Source organism: Malaya genurostris, chromosome 3, assembly GCF_030247185.1.
Source record: "Malaya genurostris strain Urasoe2022 chromosome 3, Malgen_1.1, whole genome shotgun sequence".
NCBI classification, from domain to species: Eukaryota; Metazoa; Arthropoda; class Insecta; order Diptera; family Culicidae; genus Malaya; species Malaya genurostris.
The window spans coordinates 184,424,592-184,449,934 of NC_080572.1; the positions used below are offsets into that span (position 1 = coordinate 184,424,592).

At 38.8% G+C, this 25,343-nt stretch overlaps 1 protein-coding gene across 5 annotated transcripts in view; it reads right to left on the reverse strand.

Moving 5' to 3' along the window:
• Nucleotides 1–4,091: 4,091 nt before the first annotated feature.
• LOC131439535 (uncharacterized protein DDB_G0283357-like) overlaps nucleotides 4,092–25,343 on the reverse strand; it is an 82,187-nt gene continuing 60,935 nt past the window's right edge. For all 5 annotated transcript variants that reach the window (XM_058610667.1, XM_058610665.1, XM_058610666.1 and 2 more), the window contains exons 4-5: nucleotides 16,538–16,768; nucleotides 4,092–10,827 (exon numbers count right to left, since the gene is read on the reverse strand). In XM_058610667.1, coding sequence (XP_058466650.1) covers nucleotides 10,429–10,827; nucleotides 16,538–16,768 — 630 coding nt within the window. In that variant the 3' untranslated portion in view covers nucleotides 4,092–10,428. The remainder of the gene's footprint in view (nucleotides 10,828–16,537; nucleotides 16,769–25,343) is intronic.

A 25,343-nucleotide genomic window follows, 5' to 3' on the forward strand; every position in this document is an offset into this window, starting at 1 on the left:
TTCACATCCACTGATAATTTTGGGGACTCACAGAATTTTCAATCTATTCCGCAATCCACATTCTAATTTGAGGATAGCAAATTCATAACAAAATTGACAGGTAATTGATTTCTACAGGCTTAAATTAAAATGAAAGGCATTATGGTCTCTTACAAAAACCTCGAATTTTATTCGGATCCAACATCCGGTTCCGGAATTACAGGGTCATGCGAGTTTAAACGGTAAAGCAAAAGATGTAATAAATCGTCTAATTTGAGCTCAAAAGTAATCCAATTGATTTTATTTATTTCACAATATATTTAATAAGACACACTGTTTCAGCTCTAAGATGTCGAAGGCATTTCTTAACAGTACCACAGATAACAGATATACAGGCTCACATATGAACTGTGTGTAAAATTTACTCAATCAGCGTGGCGAACACTTGCAGATGTCACCACGATCGACACAAGGTGCCCCACGATATGGGTGCCACTTTCACATGAGCCACAATTTTTTGGTGCAACATTACTTCACGCTAGATTTTTGTTGTTGGTTAAAATAATAAGTTTATTTTTGTTTTATTCCGATCGAATTCTCGTGTGATTTAAGCGACATGGAAGTAAAGTTGTCTTTAACTCTTAGAGAAATCGTGTGATAAGTGTTAAAATTGTTGTAGTTGGAATATTTCTATAATAGGCAGGAGGATTTTTTTATTGCTCCGGAACGTAGTGGAACGTTTTGAAAGATCGCGACGAACAGTCGAGTAGGTGACAGTAGGGTTTCCAACGTATAGCAAATTTGAATTTACACAGGATTTTGGAAAAAAATTGTTCGAGTCTGTATATCTGTTATCTGTGACAGTACTTGCGACTAGGATAATTTCTTGAACTTGTATAGCATTTTTGTATTTGGTTCACATCTCAAAACAAAAACTAATTTCGAGGTTTCTGCGAGCCGGAAGAAATACGAACGGTTGGTTACATTGTTCCTAGGATCTGCTTGGCACATGGTTTCGTTTAGCACCTCCTGAAAGGCAGAAACTGTAGAGCATAGAGCAGCTGTTCGACAAGATGTGCATGGTGCAAGAACGGATGGTAGAAAATGGCATATTCGCAGGTACTAGTTTTGTATGAACATTTTGCTTAACTCAACGAGTCACGCCAGCTGATTATCAAGTAGAACGGGCAAATGAAGCAGATTTTGTGCGTTAACGTTGTCAAATTGGGAACATTAGCTGAGGCTTTGCTCGTGAAGGAAACTCTTAAGTACCGCAAGTACTTAGTAGTCTAAATGATCGGGCATCCTCCGTACGATGATACAAAACATGGAAATGGTTAAGAAATTGAAATTAAAAGCCAGCAAACAAAAAAAAATTGTTACTTATTGTTAAGGTCATTTAATGAAAAAAAAACAAATTGAGCTACAACTCACGATAAATACATTATTTTTATTGCTTGACCATGAATTCCAAATATCAATGGGAAAGTGCCATTTGAGCCAATTTGTTCTGAGAACAAAAAAAATTTGTTGGTTAGCATTTGAATTGCATACAATGGAAAGTTACCCTTCATTAAATTTTCATGTAGAAGTCACTGATTCTATTCTTGAAATACACGCAGATATTTTCTACTATATTTTAAAAAATCTGTGAAAAATGCTCTCTCGAATCTTTTGCGTTTCCAAATTGTTTGTTTATTTACTCTGGGGATCCTTGGTAACTAGATCCTGGAAAACTTGAACAGTGTTGCTGGAGAAGGTTATTTTCATCATTATCAAGGGGTTGCTATATTTGCGGTAACTGGCGGTGAATCGTTAACGGACAATTTCATTGTCAGTTTTTCTTCGGAGTGCCTGGTCGTGTCGTCGATATTACTTGTTAAAGAAATTCAGCAAGCGCCTTTTGGCAGAGACGGGCACACTTTCAGCAAGTTGAATTTGATTCTGTCTATCCCCGGGGCTTTATTGTTACATGACAAGAGCGCAAGTGAGAACTCTAGCATCGAAAACAGTGTTTCGTTAATGTTAGATGACGCGACGTGAGTGGTTTTCTGTTCCGAAACAGGGTCATTACCTACCTTTTTCTGTGAAATCGAATATCCAGCGGTTAGAATATTTCTCGCTTTCGTTCGTGGTGTTATGGTTTCGCATTCGTCGGGTCGTATCCCAAAGAGTGCTCGTTGATGTTTCTTTCGATCCTCCATCTACGAATCGATGTCAATAACCGCGTTTTTTGCTTTAACAAAGCTTTTCATTTTAACGTCTAATGCCGCATAGTTTTTTATAATGATCATAAATAATGAAGCTCTTTCCGCGGCTAATTCTGAGCAGTCTTTGTCCCACCACGAGTTGAGAGGACGGATGTTAGTTTTTTCACCGTGTACACGTTTAGTCTGATCTTGAGCAGCGGTGTCGAGAATCAAGGCGATTGAAATTACGATAGTAGATGATCGCTACTGTTGGGATTACCTTCCACATGCAACTCAATCGCAACGAGATCTTCGGTGCGGGAAGAAGTTCTATGATATCGCTGAACCGCCGATACCCAATCGAGGTTCTACTGATCCCCTCCTCCGTAGGGATCATCTCGAGCTAGGCGAATAATGTTAAAATCGTGGAATTTTAGGGGTATTTCAGAAGTAAGCCAAATTTCGAACATTGCAAATGCGCTCTGACGCACGTTTCTAGTTATTGCCTAAAAATTTTAAAGGATCCATTTTTGAGGTGATACTTCTTCAATTCTACTGTAAAACAGTGATTGAATGCGTGACCTTAGTGGATAACTTAGCCATCGAAGTGAGCAATCGGTGAAAGGAGGGGTCATTTTGCAGTGAACTGCTTCAAAAAATGTTTTAACTGTAGGAATGACAGCCATCAACAGGCTTTCAAGTGGTTCAGAAATATTGAAGGTAGACATGATCCAGTTCTAAATATCAAAGAATTCAATAAATCTAGTATTTGGTAAATTTTCTGAATAATATCCAAGGACTTTAGGGGGTTTTGAAATCCTAGGAAGTGGTGGAAATTCTTTCTCATAATTTATTTTTCAGGTCCGGGAGTGTTTTTTTTTTGGAATCAATTCTGGTTGTAATTTTTTGAGTTCCCTCTAAAGACACCTTCGAACCCTTACTGGGCAGCTAATGAGAGGATACATTTTTCCTCTCTCTGGAGATATGAGGGTCCACTGAAGATGTACCTTCGAGAGGATCATCAGAATCGTTCTCGTCAAATTTATGAATCATGTTAGTTGCTGATCATTTGTACTGACTTCAGCTATAGCAGTCCTAGGATTCCGGTCCCGGAAGTACTGGAAATAGTAATCACAAAATATGCTTACTTTTTCATAGATTTTTACAAACTGTTTTTTTACCCCGGCTTTTACCTTATTGTGGTCGTTCACCGAGGGGCTAACAAACTTATACCGTTTTCGTTTATTGATCAGAGCAGCCCGAGAGCTGACCCAGAGTCGCCCAAACAACATTTGAGATGTTTATTTTAGCAACCTGGGGTCGCTCTAGATCGGACTCCAATCGCGTAGTTTCGCTCTGAAAATTTTCTGGGGTCGCACCACGACATCCCTGCGAGTTTGTTTATTTTCCTATTTTTGTTATGAGTAGTTGTTTAGGGCGCGTACCACGTGTTCGTTTTACTCGGAGTCCGAGTCTCCCGCGGGTAGGTTCAAAAACGAAAACGGTATTAGGTTCTAATGAAAGGTCTTATGGGGCCAATAAATCTGCCGAATTACAAAATAAATCTAGCTCATATAGTCGAATTTGTATGTTATGTTTATATATGGTTCCTAGATTCCGGTCTCGAGAGAACCCAAAATAGTGGAATTCAATTCGTTGACTCAGAGGCGGCTGAACCGTTCTGAAAACTGTTCCAATTTGTAGATTATACTAGCTGGTACCTAAACAAAGTCATATAGCTTTTCGAAGGCCTATCCGAGGCGCGGACATTTTGTTTTAGGGAATCTCAGTGTTCATTGATGTGCGAGGGGTTGAAGTCTGTTGGGGGCTCAGATATCTGAAGTTCGAACCAAGTTGAATACAAAACGAACATAAGAACATTTATTTGAGTTTGACCTTTCACAAAGTAAACAAACACAATGCTCAATGCTCAATCCGCAATAAGTTTATTTAACTCTGTATTTAACTAGTTTTGATTGAATATTATGTTACTATTTGACTAGACTTCTTAGAGATTTGTTTTGAACTTTTGTTTATCTTTGCCTATATACTTCTTCCTTCGGTTTACTTTGCATTCTCGACTGTTGTTCCGTTTGTTTCGTGCCTGCTCGGCTTTCATGTTACTATTTGTCATTTGTTGAGTAGAGATGGTTTATTTTTCGATTCGCCAGACTAGGCAGCAATATCATATTAGATTCCACCGATTTCACTCCCGAACGCATCGCATTCTGTCATTGTCGCTCGGAGGGGTTGCGTTAATTTTTGTTGTTCGTTTAGATGCTAGTAGTAGAGAAGTACTGATAAACGACTAGTATGGATCAGAGTTTTGGAATTAGTTTGATGTGTTGATTAACTTTAAATTGTTTGGGGTTGTTGTTAGTGGCTACATAGTACTATTTATTTTTCAACGCTTGGTTGGAACATTCTTCTCAACTACAAAAATATACCTTTTCGGTTACTTCACAAAAAAGTCACAAACATGATTTTTCTTCTAAAATCGCTTGTAATATAAACGTGGGCTTGTTGTATTTAACGATTCCATTGAAATGCTGTTTTAAGATAGTAAATTCTTTTTTGTGTTTGTTTTTTTTGCTCATTATCCTAAAAATTTTAGCTTTTAGTTATGTTGAATCATAATTAAAATTTAACTTTTTTGAATACCAGAAACCGTTCAGTTTTATTTTAATGTCTTAAAATGTTTCAAAACTTCTAATGTATACAGACTTTGGTATATTTAGACTGGTATCGGCATATCTCGTGTGTACGTGTTTTTAATTTGCTATTGGAAAAATTCTTTCTCTCTCTCATGGCTATATTTTGTATTACTAATGCTTGAATCAACGAAGGAAGAATTGCTGGTTACAGTGAACGGAAGTTTGTTTCGCTTGAATCCGAACTTGTGAAAATGTGCTTATATGAATATGCTCTCCTTCGGATGAAGTGCTCATCACTCTGCTCAATGAATTTTTTCTGTAGTTAAGGCACATTCACTTATGGTATTTTAAAAACTATATACTGTAGATTTTTCGTGCTAGTTGAATATGAATTTGTAATAAAATCCGTTGCACGTTTTTGTTTTGCAATTTGCGCTACGTTTGTATTTATTTGTATTTCACAGTTGCTATTTATGTTAATTCCACACTAATTTAACAACAACACTTACGATTATTTAATAATATGAAATTTTGTGTTAAATAATGTTCTTATACCAGCACTTTTGTTTACATTGGTTTGGTATTTTGTTTATGTCGATTGGGTCTGTACTGTTTGGCCTTTCGTTAGTTTAGTTAAACGTATCACTTAGTGCAATGGTCATTAGAACGGTTGAGAGAAATTGTTCACTTCGTCCATCTCCGGTTGACGATTGCGATTATTTTACAGTGCAAAAAAATCAACTAAAATTACTCCAGCATTAGCAAAGCTGCTCAATGTTGGGTATCGTAAAAACTTGGGATAATACCGTCTGCCTATTAAAAATGAGATTAGATGTCTCTACAATTCACATGGATTCAGCGTACACGAATCTGTTTGTATACAGCAAAGGCATTTTATTATCAACATATCCAGCTCTCACATTTGACGAACAAATGGTAAGCGACATACTTTTTTGCGAGCATGCCGTCCACATCGAATATCGTACCCGCTTGTGAGAAATTCTGGCAACCGGCAGAAGTCTGGCAAGATTCCGAGAGCTGTCAAAATTTTGCTGACGAAATTACATCATTCTCTCGTCACGTCACGTCTTGCAAGATCGTTCTTCCTTCTTTTTTTTCTGTTCGATTTCGTTTGATTTTCGTTAATCCTGCATGTACATCCCAAAATGAAAACAAGCCTTGAAACCAGGTGAATAAAATGAAAATACTGGCATAATGAGAGAAGAAGCTTAGACTATCATGTTTGTTGGTAGTGCAAAAGCTTTGCCAAACACATACAAGCTGGTAGGGGAGAGAAATGTCTAATTTGTGCGCGCTAAAATCGCAGCACTGCGCACCCATAAGCGGCCCTTACACGATCATTTAAAGTGTCATTACTAAAAAGTAATGTCATTTTTAATGAACGTGTAGGGGCATTAATATGAATTCAAATTTGGAATGTCATGATTGATCATTAAAAATAATTCTCGTGTAAGGACCGCTGTACGATTGACATAAGTTCAATGTGATGGCGTAGCTGAACAGAAAACTGGTTTTTCTCTAAGCTGACAGGGTCTATCCACAATTAAGATTGATGTGGACCCGTGAAAAAATAAACAATTGATTTTACAACAGAAACAATTCGTTCACAATCGAATCTATGGTTTTGAAGATACAGGAAAATGTAATGAAACTTATTTTCAACGAATCAATGTATAGTTTTCGCGACTTCCAGATGAATTTATTATGTTTTTGGTATTCTGAACAGTAGGTAAACCGTAGAATCAATTGTTTTCCTAGAATAAAAGTTTGAGATAAGCGAGTAATTTAAATTGTTGCGATACTTAACAACCTATACATTCTAGTGTATAAAAGGTTGTTCACAATTCATTTAATAGTTTACTGCTATATATTTAAATATATTAAGAAATTAGGATGATTGTATAACAATAAATCGCATAGTTTTTCTACAATGTTTTATATTTGGAGCTTCAACCATTGCCTCATTTTTTTCCAAATTTCGCGTGCTTCACGGATGAATCACAAAACATCATTTTTATGGAATTTTCCAGGTAGAATTTTAACTATTTTGACAGCTGCCGACTATTTTTATTCTAGTCAGATATCTGTCTTTTGCCGGAATTCTTGCCAAGCGGGGTAGCGAGATTCACTTTCAACGAGATTGACATATTCACCCCTATTCTGAATTTCGATCGAATCGGATTATTTCGAACGAATGTGAAAATTTGCATTCTGTAATTAGATCGAGTGATTCTTTTGTATGGAAAACTCGAACTCGATCGAGATGCAGAATGCACAATTTCACATTCGATAGGAACAATCCGATTCGATCGAAATACAGAATAAAAGTGATTATCACTAGAGTGCCTAAAACCCGAGTGACGACATCCGTAATGTTGGCTCATCCGTAATATTGACAACAATTCAAAACATTCAATCCGAAATGTTGGCAATTTCGTTAGCTTTACATTGTATTTGACCGGCCACCTGTCACGACGCCATCTTGATGAGATCAAAATCGGAACTTCAAAATCAGCTGATTGCAATGTAAACAAACAAACCATAAGGCATTTGTTTAACGCGTTTACCTTGTTTAGTGCACAAAAATAGTGAATTTTGGGTCGACTCCCTCACAATAACTTGTCGGTTTACTTTAAATACAGCAAACAGTGTTTTGGGAAATCAAGTGGAGATAATTTTCACAATTTGAGAGTCGCGATGAGTATCAAAACATCGCAGTGTTTGGGGCTCGAAACGCGAGGGGCTCAACGTAATCGGTATACTTTCAAATGGCTGGTGCACACATACCGGTGTCAGATGGCTGTATTTGACAGGTCGTTTGCTCGTTTGGAACAAAGCTGTCATTCCCAGAGATGCCATATCTGCAGATTTGGTAGTAAATTTGCAGATTTCGAGTATAGTGCTGCAGACATTTTTTGTTGTGCAGACTTTTGCAGACTTTTGCAGACTTTTGAAAATCGGGTTTTTCGCAGACTTTCGTCCAAATGGACGGACTTTTGAAATTGCCACGACCTTTTTTTGTTTTTTTTTTGCTCGCCAAGTCAGTTTTGCGTGTCATACTTAATAGAGAAATTGCTGCCAGCAAGGCATGCTTGCTGAATGCAGATTTCTTTTCACATTCACAGACATTTGTAACCCTGTCTGCAGATATTTGAATTTTTTTCCTGGCATCTCTGGTCATTCCAAACGAACAGCTGTCGTCAATTATCTGAGACTTTAATTATCACATTAGCTAACTTTTCTGTGCACTCGGACCTTTACTTATCAATCAATCAGCTTTGAGATGAATTTAGTTTCGATGGAAACCAAGACTACAAAAAAAGATATATTGGGTGTTCAGAGTAAAGATAGCTAAAGTCGCATTTTTTATAATAAGAAACCTGTCCACATTCCCTTAGAAGAGAAATTATGGACTCAACTCATAATCGATTCGATGTAACTTATAAGTTTATATATATTACTTTATTGATCAATATTTTACTATTGCAATCAGAATTAAATTACTCCTGTTCGACCAAGAGAAATGGAAATGTATAAATTTACATGCGTGTTCCAGCGATTATTAGCGATACAAATCCTACGGATTTTTTCGCACATATACGGATTCTTATTTTTTTAAACATAAGATCCCAATCTGAAAATCGCAGTATCGATATTCAACCAAAGCTTCGAGAATCCTTGACAGAAAACGTTGCCCTTTTTTTTTACTTGCTGGTGCTGGTATTTATGGTAGTTTTGGTTTCCGAATAAGTTCTCGTAAGTTTGATTCGCCATATTTTAGCTAAACTTTAATATCTTTGTAGCCAAACTTCACAGATATTCAAGATTTGAATTGGGCTTAACTTTAATGCAAATGATATTTTGGTTTCGTTTTGTCGTAGGAAAACGAGTGATGTTGGCATTGGCACTCGCTTCTGTTGAAGTGACAGACGAAAATGCTTCCTCACTATTCGTTTATTTTGAATGCTAATCGCAAATGAGACAGTATAAAATGAATATGAGGCTTTTGGGTTGTACTCTTTCATTGAAAATACGAGACAATTTTAAGTTCTGATTTTCGAAGTTCTTTGACGGATAGTTCTTTGACGCAGCCGCTTCTTTATCGGATACGATACGAAAACTGTTTTATAGCTAATGTTGTCATAACGGCTCTACATATATGCTTGCACTTGGAGTTTTTATTCGAATTCTGCACTGTAAAATTAGCATGATACATTATTTCGCTTGCAGCCGTTCATTCAGAGATTAAGTAGAAAACAACTACTTATGTTAGTGTCATTCGTGAATCACAAATCGATAAGAACCAGATTTCATAATAGTTAAATGAGCTTGATAACTGATGAAGCTTTTCAGTTGAGAGGTAAACAATACGCTCTGATTAACGTTTCAGTTTCTATGAAAATTTTTTAATAAACTCAAAAAAACGGGCAGAAGTTATGGCATTTACCCACTTGTAAAGTCGCTGCCACGTATATGAAATTCACATTCATAAGAATCTAAATAAAACTATTTCATAAAGTGCTTTTGTGCGAAAAATACGGTTATCGGTATCATTTTGACGACAGCTTACCACGTGTTTTATCTAACAGATTTTTTTTTGAATGTTTTTAAAGTCCATAATGTTTTTTTGATTTCACATAAGCTTGAATTGATCTTAATTTCTGCTACAATAATGAGCCTTTCATTCCTTGCTGTCAGTGATTTGTCGACCATCAATTATGTTTTGAAACTGAATCTATAAATGACGCCACATTATTGCCTTCTGATTCTGTCAACCTCTGAACTAACTGGGTAACAAGATATCTTCGTTGCTCTTCGTAATGAACGGTTTAGACCCTGACAATTTACTCTACGATTATTTACAATATACAATTACCTCCGAAAACGTTGTTGGTACAAACATGAATTTTGAACAAAAAATTTTTCATGTGGCACAATTATTCGAACAATCGGTTGGCCTACATTTCAGTAGCCTTTTATGATCCTCTACTATTTACAGTATTCACACTATGACCGATTCTTGAACAGTTGTAAGACATCGCATCGTGTCACACTTAGAAAACTCTTCTCAATAATAAGGAGTGTTTTATTATATATTTGCACATCTTACGATCCATCAATTGTGACGTTTGCAATGAAAACATGTTTATCTGCAATCGGTTTCGTTAAAACGCCAGAATATTTTTTTTACAATAACTCTAACCAACTAAACTGTTCTACTGATTTTTGGCGAGATATTTTCACTCAGACGTTATGCTTGGAGCACAATGATATAATATCTATGAGTATTTATTTCATGACGAGCACACATTTAGATTTTTGAAAACGGTTTATCAGAAGCAGATTTTTTTAATTTTTTTTTTTTACAGTGGTTTGGTGGCTTGCAAAAAAAATAACCTATTCAAGTTCTGATTCTTGGAACTATCAAAAACTGATTTATCTTGATAAGCGGCAACTTTCCTAACTATCGAAAAAATTCGGTTGACTTATAATTTGTTGGAAATAGCTGATTACATTACAGAATCGGAAAACTACAAATTATTCAATGTTCAGGAAACCTAACAAGTTGTTAACTGATTATCGACCTAATTTACAAACTCATTGCAGGTCATTTCACTGAAATAGTTTCCCAGCGGAGAGTCCACTGCTTGATCGGAGGAGTAGGATGGAGATTCGTAGTACGACGGATGGAAGCTGGTGCCGATCTGCAGATTAAAACCGGTTGAGCCGTCAAACGGATCACCGGGACCGGTTGGTTGTTCCCACGGCTGCGGACTGAGCGTATCGACGTCGGATTCACAAGCTGTCAGCGAGTCCATCATCAATTGCTGATGCTGATGATGATGATGATGATGATGCTGATGCTGCTGGTTATCCTGATGGATATCATTTGGATCCGGACTGCTGTTGAAAAAGGCTTCGGAGAACTTACCGATTTCCGTTGAACCGAACGCCTGCTGGAAGCCCGGGAGCGGTGTTACGTTCTAGGATAAAATAAATTGATTGCATTAGTTAATGTGAATATCGGATATTTTTTTATATTATATACGATCAGCTTTTTTTTCTATATGAAAATTTGAATAACGTCGCACACTGTTTGTTGAAGCTTGAATCAACGAAACATTTTTAACATAAATAGATCTGTATATTGTTCACTACTAATTGATTTCCATATGGAAAATATATACAACATTCAATAATCAAACAGTTATTTCAATAGGTATTTCAGTTCAATAAATGCAGTAATCGGTCACTGAGCACTTATAACTTTCCGCAAATACCACTCTTTGAATCAACAGCTAAACTAGTTAGTACTACTCAAATAATAGCTAAAAGTATGTCATTACTGGATGGAGTGTATGTCATAGCTATAATAAATAAAAAACGACGGTCTTACAAAAAACGGTTATACCAAATTTAAAACAAATAATAAATATTTTGTTGATTTGCGTTCGTGAACTTTTCCGTGCATAATTCGACGAAATGGATTTCGAATCGTTTTTTATTGCTAGTAAGCTGTGTAAGTTGCTTTCATCGACGATCTTAGTATTCCTCGAGCATTGTGTGAGTATTTCTAGCTTGTTGAAGAAGAGTATTTCTTATACTGTTAAAAATCCACACTCCTCAAATAGGCGTTTTTCTGAATAAATTTAATGTTTTTAGGCGCACTAAAAAATCAAACACACCCCATTTGCACTTTAAAAGTTTGGGCATATATATGAAGTGTGTCGTCATATGACACGTGCGAGTGGCATCACATTTAATTCTTAAGTCTGCGGACATGTTGAAAAATCGAATGCTCTATGACATAAATCAATGACATAACATGTCTGATTGAAGTGTCACCTTATTGATTCATATATGTTTTTAAAATAACCTTTTTATTTTCTGACAATTTCGGCAATATTTAGTGTCAAACATATAAATAAATTGTTTGGAACAAAATGGCTGCAATAATCTTTGTGATAGTGATCGGATTGAATCTGAGTTTGAACTACAAATTCTTAGATTACCAATAGTAAGTATATTCAAATAACTACTCGGTGATGTTTTCTAAGCATCACATGAGCAAGTGATTGTTCCGTTTTTGTTTATTTTATTTTGTATTAATTGTACTAAACATTGGTAAACGACTGGACAATGCGCAATTCAGGCCCCAATGTGGTTCTTAGCCTCTTGTCCAGTAACTTCTATCCCTACCTCCCCGCGGTGCCGGCTGGGGTACGAGTAACCATAGGAAAGATCGAGAAACCAACCCCGGTGGGACCTTGGTCGTATGCTGACAGGGAAGGGGGCATGCTTTCTCTTTACAGAGACGAGCCTACCCGAGGGTCTGTTCCCCATGTTGGGGCGGCTCGAAACAGCGTCTGTTCTCCATGTTAGGAGCGGCTGATTACCGTCCTTGTATCAGTGTGGGACTCTAAACAGTGCGAAGACGGTACGACCACTTTGTTGTAATTTATTGAAAGATGGCTTTTTGGTCAATGTTTCTTTACAAAATATTTATTTTGCGTTAAAAGCCGACGTTTCGAAGGAATATCCCTTCATCTTCAGGGCAAAAATATTTGTTGTCGTTTTTGCCCTGAAGATGAAGGGATATTCCTTCGAAACGTCGGCTTTTAACGCAAAATAAATATTTTGTAAAGAAACATTGACCAAAAAGCCATCTTTCAATAAATCTAAACAGTGCTGACACGAGGCCCTCCGGCGAGACAGGAGGTTGGTGCAGGCCTAACAAGCCGCCCGACAAACATATGTTACGTACGATCAAGAAGGAAATACGACTCGGAATAATCAGCAAAGACCTACGCGACGAAATAAGGACTACGATTGGAAGCTTGGCACAACTGCAAATCGTCTGGCTTCCCAGGATACGACCGAATGCTGCATGATGAGCTACAAATCCGCGGCTTCGATGTCGTAGCACTGCAGGAACTTTGTTGGACGAGACAGAAGGTGTGGAAAAGTGGGCATCGAGCGGCTACCATCTACCAGAGCTGCGGCACAACCAACGTTTTAGGAACAGGATTCGTAGTGTTGGGCAAGATGCGCCAGCGCGTGATTGGGTGGCAGTCAATCAGTGATAGAATGTGCGTATTGAAGATCAAGGGCCGTTTCTTCAATTACAACATCATCAACGTGCACTGCCCACATGAGACGAGACCCGATGACGAGAAGGAAGCATTCTACGCGCAGCTGGAACAATCATACGACAGCTGCCCACGGCGGGATGTAAAACTCGTCATCGGCGACATGAATGCTCAGGTAGGCCGGGAGGCAATGTACAGACCCGTGATCGGGCTGGAGAGCCTGCACGCGGTAACAAACGACAACGGTCAACGATGCGTAAACTTTGCAGCCTCCCGAGGAATGGTAGTTCGAAGCACTTTCTTCCCCCGCAAAGATATCCACAAAGCCACCTGGAGATCACCTGATCAACATACGGAAAATCAAATCGACCACGTTCTCATCGACGGGCGATTCTTTTCCGGCGTCATCAATGTCCGCACCTACCGCAGTGCCAATTTTGATTCTGACCACTACCTTGTCGCGGTGTGTATGCGCTCAAAACTATCGACGGTGCACAACACTCGTCGCACAGGAACGCCGGGACTTAATCACGAGCAGCTACGTAGCATTCGTACTGCAGAGGAATACGCGTAACAACTGGAGCTAGTGCTACCAACGGAAGAGCAGCTTGGCGCGGCGACTCTTGAAGACGGCTGGAGGAACATAAGGTCCGCCGTGAGTAGCACTGCTGCAACCGTTCTAGGTACGAGGTTATCGAATCGAGGAAATGACTGGTTTGACGGCGAATGTTAGCAGTTGGTCGAAGAGAAGAATGCAGCAAGGGCGAGGTTGCTTCAACACCGTACTAGAGCGAACGAGGAACGATACAGACAGGCGCGGAACAGACAAAACACGGTTTTCCGGAGGAAAAGGCACCACCAGGAAGACCAAGATCGCGAAGCGATGGAACAGCTGTACCGCGCAAATGACACACGGAAGTTCTATGAGAAGGTAAACCGCTCACGTAGAGGCTACACGCCACAGGCCGAAATGTGCAGAGATACCAGTGGTAACCTTCTCACGAACGAACGTGAGGTGATCGACAGGTGGAAGCAGTACTATGACGAGCATCTGAATGGCGAAGCACAAGATACAGAGAACGGCACAGGAATCAATCTGGGTGCACGCTCAGCCGACGACAGATTCCCAGCCGCTGATCTGTCGGAGATAATAGAGAAGATCGGCATGCTGAGGAACAACAAAGCCGCGGGCAATGACCAGTTACCAGGCGAGCTGCTCAAACATGGAGCAGAGGCACTGGCTAGAGCACTGCACTGGATGATTTCTAGGATTTGGGAGGAGGATATTCTACCGCAGGAATGGATGGATGGGGTGGTATGTCCCGTCTACAAAAATGGCGATAAGCTAGACTGTTGCAATTTCCGCGCAATCACATTGCTGAACGCCGTCTATCACCAATAGCACCAATAGGGATTTACTGGAGCCCGCGCCACTACGGATCACATATTCGCGATAAGACAAGTACTCCAGAAGTGCCGTGAATACAACGTACCCACGCATCACCTATTCATTGACTTCAAAGCGGCATACGACACAATCGATCGAGAACAGCTATGGCAGATAATGCACGAATACGGTTTCCCGGCTAAATTGACGCGATTGGTCAAAGCAACGATGGATAGAGTGATGTGCTACGTCCGAGTATCTGGGACGCTCTCGAGTCCCTTCGAATCTCGGAGAGGGTTACGTCAAGGTGATGGACTTTCTTGTATCTTGTTCAATATTGCCCTGGAAGGTGTGATTCGAAGAGCGAGAATCGACACGAGTGGCACGATCTTCCGAAAGTCCGTACAACTTTTTGGCTTCGCTGACGATATTGATATTGTGACACGTAACCTTGAGAAGATGATGTAAACCTACATCGGACTGAAAGCTGAAGCTAGGCGTATCGGACTGGCCATAAATGCGTCGAAAACAAAATACATGAGAGGAAGATGCTCTAGAGAAGAAACACTACGCCTCCCACCAAGAATATTGATAGACGGTGACGATATCGAGGTGGTTGACGAGTGCGTGTATTTGGGCTCACTGGTGACCGCCGATAATGACACCAGCAGAGAAATTCATAGACGTATTTTGGGAGGGAATCGTGTGTACTTTGGACTCAGAAAAACCCTCCGATCGAGAAAAGTACGCAACCGCACGAAATTGACCATCTACAAAACGCTCATTAGACCGGTTGTTCTCTATGGCCACGAGACCTGGACTATGCTGGCAGAGGACCAACGCGCCCTCAGTGTTTTCGAAAGAAAGGTACTGAGGACCATCTATGGCGGAGTGCAGATGGAAGACGGAACGTGGAGACGGCGTATGAATCACGAATTGCAACAGCTGCTAGGAGAACCACCCATCGTACGGACAGCTAAAATCGGACGTCTACGATGGGCTGGACATGGCATAAGGATGTCGGACGACAGCCCAGTGAAAATGGTTCTTGAATCTAATCCGACTGTTACAAGAAGAAGACGAGCGCAGCGAGCAAGGTGGATCGATCAAGTGGAGGGTGATCTCAGAAGCATCCGTGCCTTGAGTGGCTGGCGACGAGCAGCCATGGACCGAGTTATGTGAAGACGTATGCTTGATACAGCAAAGGACACCCCAGGCCTATAGCTGTTAGGTAAGGTAAGGTAAGTACTAAACATTTCCCACGATCAGCTCTCGGCTCTTTGTGAATGAATTGAAACTGAAATTATCATATATCGGCTAATATAATTATTAATGACAAACTCACATGCACTTAAAATAAGAATGTAATTCATATGAGAATTGAATGTGAAATTGTTTGTTTGTTTGTTTTGTTTAGATTATAGAGGTTTTAACCTTAAGGTCATTCGCCTCTTCGGGCCAGAAAAACTTTCTGACCCTATGTGCGGGGTTGGGAATCGAACCCAGGTGGGCTGCGTGAAAGGCATCGAATTACCCATCACGCTATACCCGTCCCCAAATGTGAAATTTGTTAAAACCGATTTTTTCATCAGTTAATAGGTATTTGTCTGACAATCAAATTGTGAGTTTCTAACCAATTGAATATTGACTTTAATGAATTTGGAATATGGTATGTCTATAGGTCTTTATATTAATTGATTTGAATGAGCTTTGCAGGGATTTACACCTTCAATTTAAATGTCGAGTCATATGCGGCAAAATTAAGTATAAAACACTTATTTACAACGTTATCAGTGTAGTCATCCAATCCCACATTTTTTTAGCTTTTAAACAGCGAGAAAGCTCGCAGGGATCTTTAATGTTTCTAATTGCCAATTGTTCCGTAGTTTTTTTAAAGGTTTTTCGAATTACGAAAACGTTCCCGCGGAACTTGTTCTGTATTTCCATGCTGTCAAATGTTTCGCGTGTACGTTCAAGAAGCAAGAAAGTCGATTATTGCAGTCACTGTGAAACTTGTGGTAACTTGAAATCCCATTTAGACAGGTTTTTAGTCTTGCTCGTTGTGGACTTATATTGCAAGAAAGCAATCCTGTATACCTTAAAAATAGATAATTGTTCTTATTTATCATTCGTTGAGTAAAGATACAAAAAGTTCCCTTCAAACTTTCCAGGCTCGACTCAAGTTAAAGTATAAATATAACACAGACGCATACTAACCTTATCTCCTGCAGATGGAAGAACCAACGGATTGCAGTTATTGGAACTGCCTGGTTCGTTCGATTTTCCTTCTCTTTCATAGTCTACCGCACGCCTCACACTTTGTTTTTTCGATCGCTTCGGTGGACTACCGCCCGAACTACTTCGGCCTCCGCTGGTCGCTTTGCCAGGTGAAGGATGCCGACTGATGGATGGTGAGCTGATGATGCCTTCCTGATCGTATTTGTCATTCTGCGTGAAGAAAAGGAACCGGAATTAAAATATGGTTACTTTTGTGATTGACTGAATTTTGAACAATATTCTTTTTTTTGCGTCTCGGTGTACCCAGTAATCGGACTAAACGCCAAATGATAATAAAGAACGAATGTTTGTTTCAAACCATATCATTATATTTCATACACAATACTGTCTGTCAAAAATTATCAATCAAGATATAACCTGTATGTTAATCATACTGTTTTCAGTGGAATTGTGATTCGAGAGATTCTGGATGCCAGTATTATTCATTGATTAATCATCAGGCATCGCATTTGTATAGGTTTGTTTTTTTTTCTGTGATGACAGCGGTTGCTGAGTTTGCAGTGACATATAATACCAATTTCTAACATAAAGCTTATTTCATCAATAACAAGAATAAATGCATTTTTTACTATTCTTACATTGTACATAGTAGGTCACAATCTCAACGGATTCATAACTTATAGACAGTAAGATATTATGATATTACTTAATTCCTCAAATTCGCGTGTCTTCGTATTTCCAGAGCATCTACAAACAATGGATTGTACAGTAGCGCCTCCAATATAAACGATGTTATGCTCTCGATTGGAGTCTAGTCGCAATTATCAGTTCACCCTGATCATATCGAAACAATGCATCGTCTAGTGTCAGTGTCAATATTGCTATTAACTTTTATCGCTTACGCGGTCACAAGTCCGGTAAAACCGTCAGGTATTGAACATTTTTTTGAGAACTTCAGCTGTAAACTAAATTATTTCTTCCGATGCAATCTTAGGCGGAGCTTGTGGCCGCCATGAGGTTTACACGGAGTGCGGAAGTCCATGTTCACCTACATGCGAAAGCATAAATTTGGATGAGCCTACAATATGCGTCCCGATGTGTATTATGGGGTGCTTTTGCCGGAAGGGTTTCGTACGAAGTGCAGATGGCAAGTGTGTCAGACGTTGGAAATGTCCGGAAACTGGCACTGTGGGCTATCAGCCGAAAATAATTGAAAATTGATCTAACTAATAATTGATTATTAACTAGCATTAGATAAAGGTAATATATGCAGTGCATTGAGTAAATAAACTTATTAGTTGAAATAAGTGATAAGATATTATCATCATCATATCAACTTACGCTTTTGTTGGTTAAAGTCATACTTTTTTTGTTCAGTCGATGTTGAACAGTTTTTCGCACTACATACGAAAAGCTCCTGTAAAAAGTTCTGGCTATCCAGAGTTGCATCGATTCAAGGCTACCTAAATCACTAACAGTCTTTTTGAAGACTAATAATTAGTAAGCCGTTTCCAAGGCTATATATCCAAAGTCTTTCTCAAGACGTATCCATTCCAATCAAATTTATTTTAGTTCAATTATGTTCTTCAAAAATGCCTGTGGCCAGCCGGAAAATGCCTCTGATACGGAAGATCTCTCTTTTCATTATTCCAAATTCTTCTAACAACGATTGACGGTTTTCAGACTCTAATTGTAAAAATAAAAGACAACGGACGGATTCCCCGTCTGTTAATCCTATGCCGTCTAAAAACATTTACGATATTTTCCTGTATCTGATTGAAGCAAGTGTAGAGAAAATTCTACAAAAATCTCTAAAATGGACATTTGTCGCTCTAAAAAGAAATAACAATCTCTGCCTCCTGTGACGGTGTGTGTGTGTTTCCAATCGAATTCCGATGACCCATTTCGTATACAGAGCAAATCGTGTTCCGAGGTCACCGTTCCAATCGATCAGCACCGCCTAAAGAAAACGTTTGCATCAAATGGAGTCAAGCATTACAGAAAGACTTTCGATCCCTTGCAATTGGAATAATTAACATTTTCTAATCTTACCAATACTCGAGTTTGCACACTTTGAATATTGTTCTATAGACGCTCCTGCATTAAACATTAAGGTCTCAGCACAGAGGGTCGCGTGTTGAGTTTTAAATCGACCACGCGGACCGCTCAATTCCCTTTTGTGCATCGTATTTCTCTTGTACTCTCGCGTATATGAGCAAAATGTACCGGGTTGCCAGCATACATGTTATTATTTTGATGAAAAATTTTATCACATAAACCCGAACATTACATAGATTCCAATGAACAATAAAAAAATATTCAACTTTCACAAAGATTGAATGCGAAACAAAAAATGTGTTTATACAGGGTCCGGCACTCGAAGTGTAACCAATTAAAAAGGCCATAAATTCAGTTTGGAAAATTACTTTTACTTAATTCAAAGTACAAAATGTGTAAAAATAATACAAAATTCAGAATCAATTCACTTTTGCTCGATATGACCACCTTTTGCCTTGACTATGGCCTTGAGACGGTCAAAAAACGAATCGCAAGCTGCCCGAATGTGACTTGCACGTGTATTTTGGCCCACTCGCGGACAATAACTTTTTTCAGCGCCTCGAGACTGGTGTATCTTTTAGTTCGGACTTTGCTCTCCAGAATGGCCCAAAGAGAATAATCCATTGGATTCGCATCTGGTGAATTCGAGAGCCATTGTGTGGACGTGATGAAGTTCGGAACGTTGTTTTTCAGCCATTCTTGGTTCACTCGAGCTTTGTGAGATGGTGCCGAGTCCTGCTGAAACGTCCATGGTCTGCCACCGAAATGTTTGTCTGCCCACGGCTTCAAAGCAACCTCCAGAATACTTTCCCGATAATATGTCGCATTTACCTTGACGCCAGGCTCGAAGGTCTGAAGTTGGTTACACTTCGAGTGCCGGACCCTGTATACAATGAAGATATGGCGCTCGTAGTAAACCAGTAACCACGTCTTTCTAGAGTACCTTTGCTTGAAACGGGTCAAATTTTTAAGTCGATCCGACCAGAAACAGCTGAGTTGTCGAGGTTGGAGTAAAGTCGTTTTGTAGTTTGTTTAAAAAATGGAAAAAACCGAGTTTCGTGTTTTGATAAAACATTGTTTTTTAATGGGTAAAAACACCGTGCAAGCGAAACAAGGGATTGAAAAATGTTATCCGGACTCTTGTCCATCAAAAGCAACGATTTGTCGGTGGTTCGCCGAGTTTAAATGTGGTCGTACCGACACAAATGACGCGGAACGCTCGGGTAGACCTGTGGAAGCCGTTACACCGGAAAATGTGAGTGAAGTGACAAAAATTATAATGAAAGATCGTAAAGTAAAGCTCCATGAGATTGCTGAGATGACACAGATATCATATGGGAGTGTATTTACTATCCTTCATGAAATATTGAGCATGAAAAAGGTTTTTTCCAAGTGGGTGCCGCGATTGCTTTCGATGGAAAAAAACAGCAACGAGGCGATGATTCAGAAAGCAGTTTAAATTGAACGAATTGGGCTTTGATCTGCTTTCCCACACCCCATACTCGCCAGATTTAGCCCCCAGTGACTACTGGCTCTTTGCTGATCTTAAAAAATGCTCCAGGGAAAAAGATTTGGCTCAAATGAGGAGGTCATCGCTGAAACTGAAGCTTATTTTGAAGCGAAAGATAAATTCTTTTATAAACATGGTATTGAAAAATTGGGAAAACGTTGGAATCATTGTATTACCCTAAAAGGTGATTATGTTGATGAATAAAAAAAATTTGCAAAAAAAATGTTGTTTCCATTGTTAGTCTCGGGACTTATTGATCCATGTGTTAGATACGATTAGTACATAAAAACATATATGTTATCGCGATAAAAATAAAGTCTTGTATTTTTCTGTGAAACAATGTCAGTTTCAATGCATCCGCCATTTTTTCACTTTGGTTTCCTGATAGCACTCTGAAAAAGATGAGAGAAATAAAATTGGTTCGACAAGGCTGCCAAACACACAGACATTCAATCTTTGTGAAAGTTGAATATTTTTTCATTGTTCGTTATAATCCATGTAATGTCCAGCTCATATACGATAGAGTGCAAGAGAAATACTATGCGCAAAGGGAATTGAGCGAGCCACGTGGTCGATTTAAAACTCAACACGCGACCCTCTGTCCTCAGACCTTAATAATAAAAATAGAATTTTTATTTATACAACAGAAGTTATTCTCACTTATAAGATGTATTTTGCTTAATGCGTTCAATTATATAAGGATGATATGCAAAATGCAAATTTAACAAGTTGGCAATTCGCATCAGCAATAGAACGTCAAGACAAAATACTTCACCCATTTTAAAAATTTTCAATAATTTTCGCGTTTCCAATGAATTTATAAATGCAAATCAATTCGCACCCTCTCACTCTGATACTAACTTAGAAGGCGATAGCACCCAGTTGACGCCGTTTTATTGACCAAATGTTATCATATACACACGGGGAGGCATGAGATAGGAACTTGCTTTGATAAAAAAGTGATAAAAACGGCTCCGCTCCATCTCTGGAGCGTTCAATTTGGTGAGCAAAACAAAAGATCCCAAGAATTGGTTAATCGACCTCCACCCAAAACGTTGCGCCCGTGGCGACTGCCCCCATCGAGCACCTCCCATATGGTACACTCCGGAATCTCCCAGGAACTTCATCTGATACAGTTCATCGTTTAAATTCGATTTTATTAATGACAAATTTTATTAATGACATAATCATATTACCATTCATAATATTGTAAATGACTTATCGTTCTGCAGTTGCATTGTTAATTGAAAGCGAGGCATTGTTTTGATCATGGAACTCTTGTGACAGATTTATCAGTTTGGTAAAAATCAACGGAAAGTTTCATTCAATTTTGTTCAATGGTATCACTACACAATCTTTATCAAAACAATCATTATCAAAAAATATTTTGACAGAGCTGTAATCGATATATTAAACAAGTGGTGAAATTACAATCGACATTCTTGTTTTGACCACCAACAACATTCAAGATGATGCGTATTGCTACGGTTGTGCTGTTACTATCTGCAGTGTTTGTAACGATTTCAGCTTTCCCTTCGAAGCAGGGTATTTTTTTATTTTGTATGAAATATATCATCTTCGTTTGAAGCATTATGAACTGTTTTGCAGAGTTATGTGACATCAATCAGGAATACCGTGATTGTGGACCAGCCTGCCCATCTACCTGTGAAACTATCAAAAACGATGAACCCTTAGAGTGTCCTCCGGTATGCGTCGAGGGATGCTTTTGCCTGACGGGTTATGTTCTGAACGATGACAAGAAGTGTATTCTAGCATCGGAATGTCCTAGCAAATAGAGATGGTCGGGTATAGAAATTCTTATACCCGAACCCGACCCGTGCCCGAGTGATCAGCAAAAAAATTTACCCGTACCCGACCCGTACCCGATTAAAAATTTAAAAAAATACCCGTACCCGACCCGTACCCGATCAATAATAAAAAAAAATTACCCGTACCCGACCCGTACCCGAAAAAAAATAAAAAATTTTACCCGTACCCGACCCGTACCCGATTCAAAATTACCTGTACCCGTACCCGACCCGAATGAGTAGTAAAAATTTTACCAAAATTCAGTATGGAAAAAATAAAGTGTTTTAGATATCGAGCCGTATCAGGCTCTAGTTGGTAAGAAAAATACATTAAAATGCTTGTTTACTTTTAAACATATAAATACACTGTGAAGCATGAATAATGTAATGTAACTTTTTTAACTTGTAAAAAAAAACAAACGGTTCATCCGAATTCAAAATTTATTTTTTCATGTTAAAGTACAATCCTTCCGGGTAATTGTGGAATATAATTTCATTCAAATGACTGCCTCGGCTGGCCTTACAGTACGCCATACGGTCGGTCCAGCTTTTTAATACATTTTCGATTGTATGCAGCTTTATTTCAGCTATGGATGCACGAATGTTATCCTTCAAGGCTTGAATTGTCTCTGGCTTGTCCACATAACACTTATATTTGACAGCCGCTCAAAGATAATAGTCAAACGGTGTCAAATCACAACTCCGAGGCGGCCAAATGACATCCGAATTTCGACTGATAATTCGATCTTAAGTCTGTGCACAGATGATCGATCGTAGCGTTGGCTGTGTGGCACGGAGCGCCGTCTTGTTGGAACCAAAAGGTGTACAAGTCTTCCTCTTCAAGTAACGGGAAGAAACAATCGCTAATCATGGCGCGGTACCGCTAACCATTGACCGTGGCGGCGGCTCCTGCCTCATTTTCTAAGAAAAAAGGCCCAATGATGCCGCCAGACAAAAATCCGCACCAAACCGTCACTCTCTGAGATCGGCTTCTCCATGATGACGTGCGGGTTTTCCGTCCCCAGATGCGACAATTTTGCTTATTAACATACCCGCCGAGATGAAAATGTGCCTCACCCGAGAAGATGATTTTTTTGCACACATTCCGCAACATTACCATGATTTTAAAAGTAAAACTGCACTATTTTCACGCGGTCCTCAAGCGTATACACAACCATTTTTGTTCAGCGGAAGGATACAACTAAGTTTCTGTCAAAATAACCGCTAGTTCAAAAATAAATATTAGATGGCGGACCCTGTAGATTTTCAATTTTTTTGGTACATTATACTCATTTACAAATGTCAACAAAAGGGAGTAATATCAACTCAAATTTTTCGAGAAGCATATTTACCCAAAATGTCGTAATACCCGTGGTATTCAATTTTGGGTAGGTATGGTTTTTAAGAAACAGTGCGACTTTTGATCCAATTCTTTAGAACCACAAGTAAGCGTGCTCATTATCTTGACACACAAATAAAAATTCACATTCGAATCACTTGAAAAATCACGTAAAATAGTTCCAACTATGGGGGACGGGTATAGTGTGATGGGATAGTCGGTTCCTTTCACGTAGCCCACCTGGGTTCGATTCCCAACCCCGCACATAGGGTCAGAAAGCTTTTCTGGCCCGAAGAGGCGAATGACCTTAAGGTTAAAACCTCTATAATTGAAAAAAAAGAAGTTCCAACTGTCAAATTGAGTATTATACGTGACGAAAATGAATGTTATGCGAACATCCTCTAAAATGAATAGTGTGTTATCAGTTCGTTTACGTGAATTGACCCAAGAATCAAACAATGTACGTGTATTCCCGGTGTGAAAAATTCAATTTTGAACATGGTGAACAGTGAGTCCTTCAAGTGTAAGTAGTTTGAACATTCGTAGGAAATTTTTTTGGTTACAATTTTTTACTACAAAGCAAAATGAATTATGATTTTGATTCAAAGTAATCTGTCAACTATGCCCGTTTTGTAAGCCTCACAAACCCACACCCACGATGTTATCGGTAGCTGGTGGTTTTTACAGCCATTGAACTTCTGTGTTATCTCCGGTGGAACCCTTAACGAGTGAACACGGTGAAAATGTGAGTATTTCGCGAGAAAAGATTTTCACCCGTACTTTTGCGACTCCACGTTGTCACGTATCGAGATTTTCACTTGTAGTCCAGTGAAAAGAAACGAACATTAACAGGCAATATAGCCCAACTTGTTGTGCCATCAATCGGTGCCATTTCAAGTGAGGTGACACCACCCAGAAGTGCAGAATAAGAAGAACTTCTATGCAGATTTTCTGAAATAAATGTTCATGTTTTTATGGTAAGAATCCTAATGATTTTAATGAAAATTTTGAAAATCTCCAACCAATATATAAAATAACAGTTTTCTGGTATCTGAATGTGATATGAGTACTACACTACATTTTATATACTGCACATACTTGCATATCAGTCCCATATGGGAAATCGACATGTTGAGAAAAAGACGATCAAAAGTTTATTTCCGATTTTTTTTATTTATTGTGCTCCCTAATGCTGGTCCCAGGTTGGCGGTTCAATGCATAGGACGCTGGTCTTACAATCCAGCTGTCGTATGTTCGAGCCCCGACCTGGAAGGATTCTTAGTGTCAGTAGGATCCATAGTACTAGCCATGCAATGATTCTGTACGCTAAGAATCGGCTGCGAAGTCTGTTGAAACAGAAAGGCCAAATTCCACGAAAGGAATGTAATGCCAAGACTTTGCTTTGCTCCCTAATGCTAAATCTTGGTATTATTACATGAAATATCGGTAATACACCTTTGCTGTTCCAATATTGCAACAAATGAAATTATTGAAATTTTGCACTGAATGGGACTGATATGCGGGACTTTAGCATATGGGACACAGGAATGAGTTGATATTTTTTTATATTTTACTGAACAAACCCTCAACTTTCATTGCAATTTCTGAGAGTATATCGAGGAAAGACTTCATTCCTCAAGCTAACTCAAAATTGGCAAAAATCGATATGAGACTGATATGCGAGTATAGGCAGTATATGAATCAAATAATTTTTACTGGATTTTGCATTAAACAGCTTTAAAATGGCAGTCCATTAAAACCTACGTGAAAAGTAGATTCCGACCGCAACATCATAGAGCTAAGGCAGTGTGTCTTATTAAATATGTTATAAACAAAGTAGGGCGGGAAATATTCACATAACTTTTCACGTAACTATGATTGATCTTTTTTTTAAATGAAGAAAAACAAATTTTTCTGGAAAAAGATGCCAGTTGACAGGTCTGGTCCTAGGCGCGAATCAAAACCCCTTGAATCAAATTGATTATTTTTCGGAAGAACTGTTTTGCAATGAAAAAATCTCGTCAACGTATAAACATATTTATGTGAAGTACAAATGGTCGGGTAATCGAT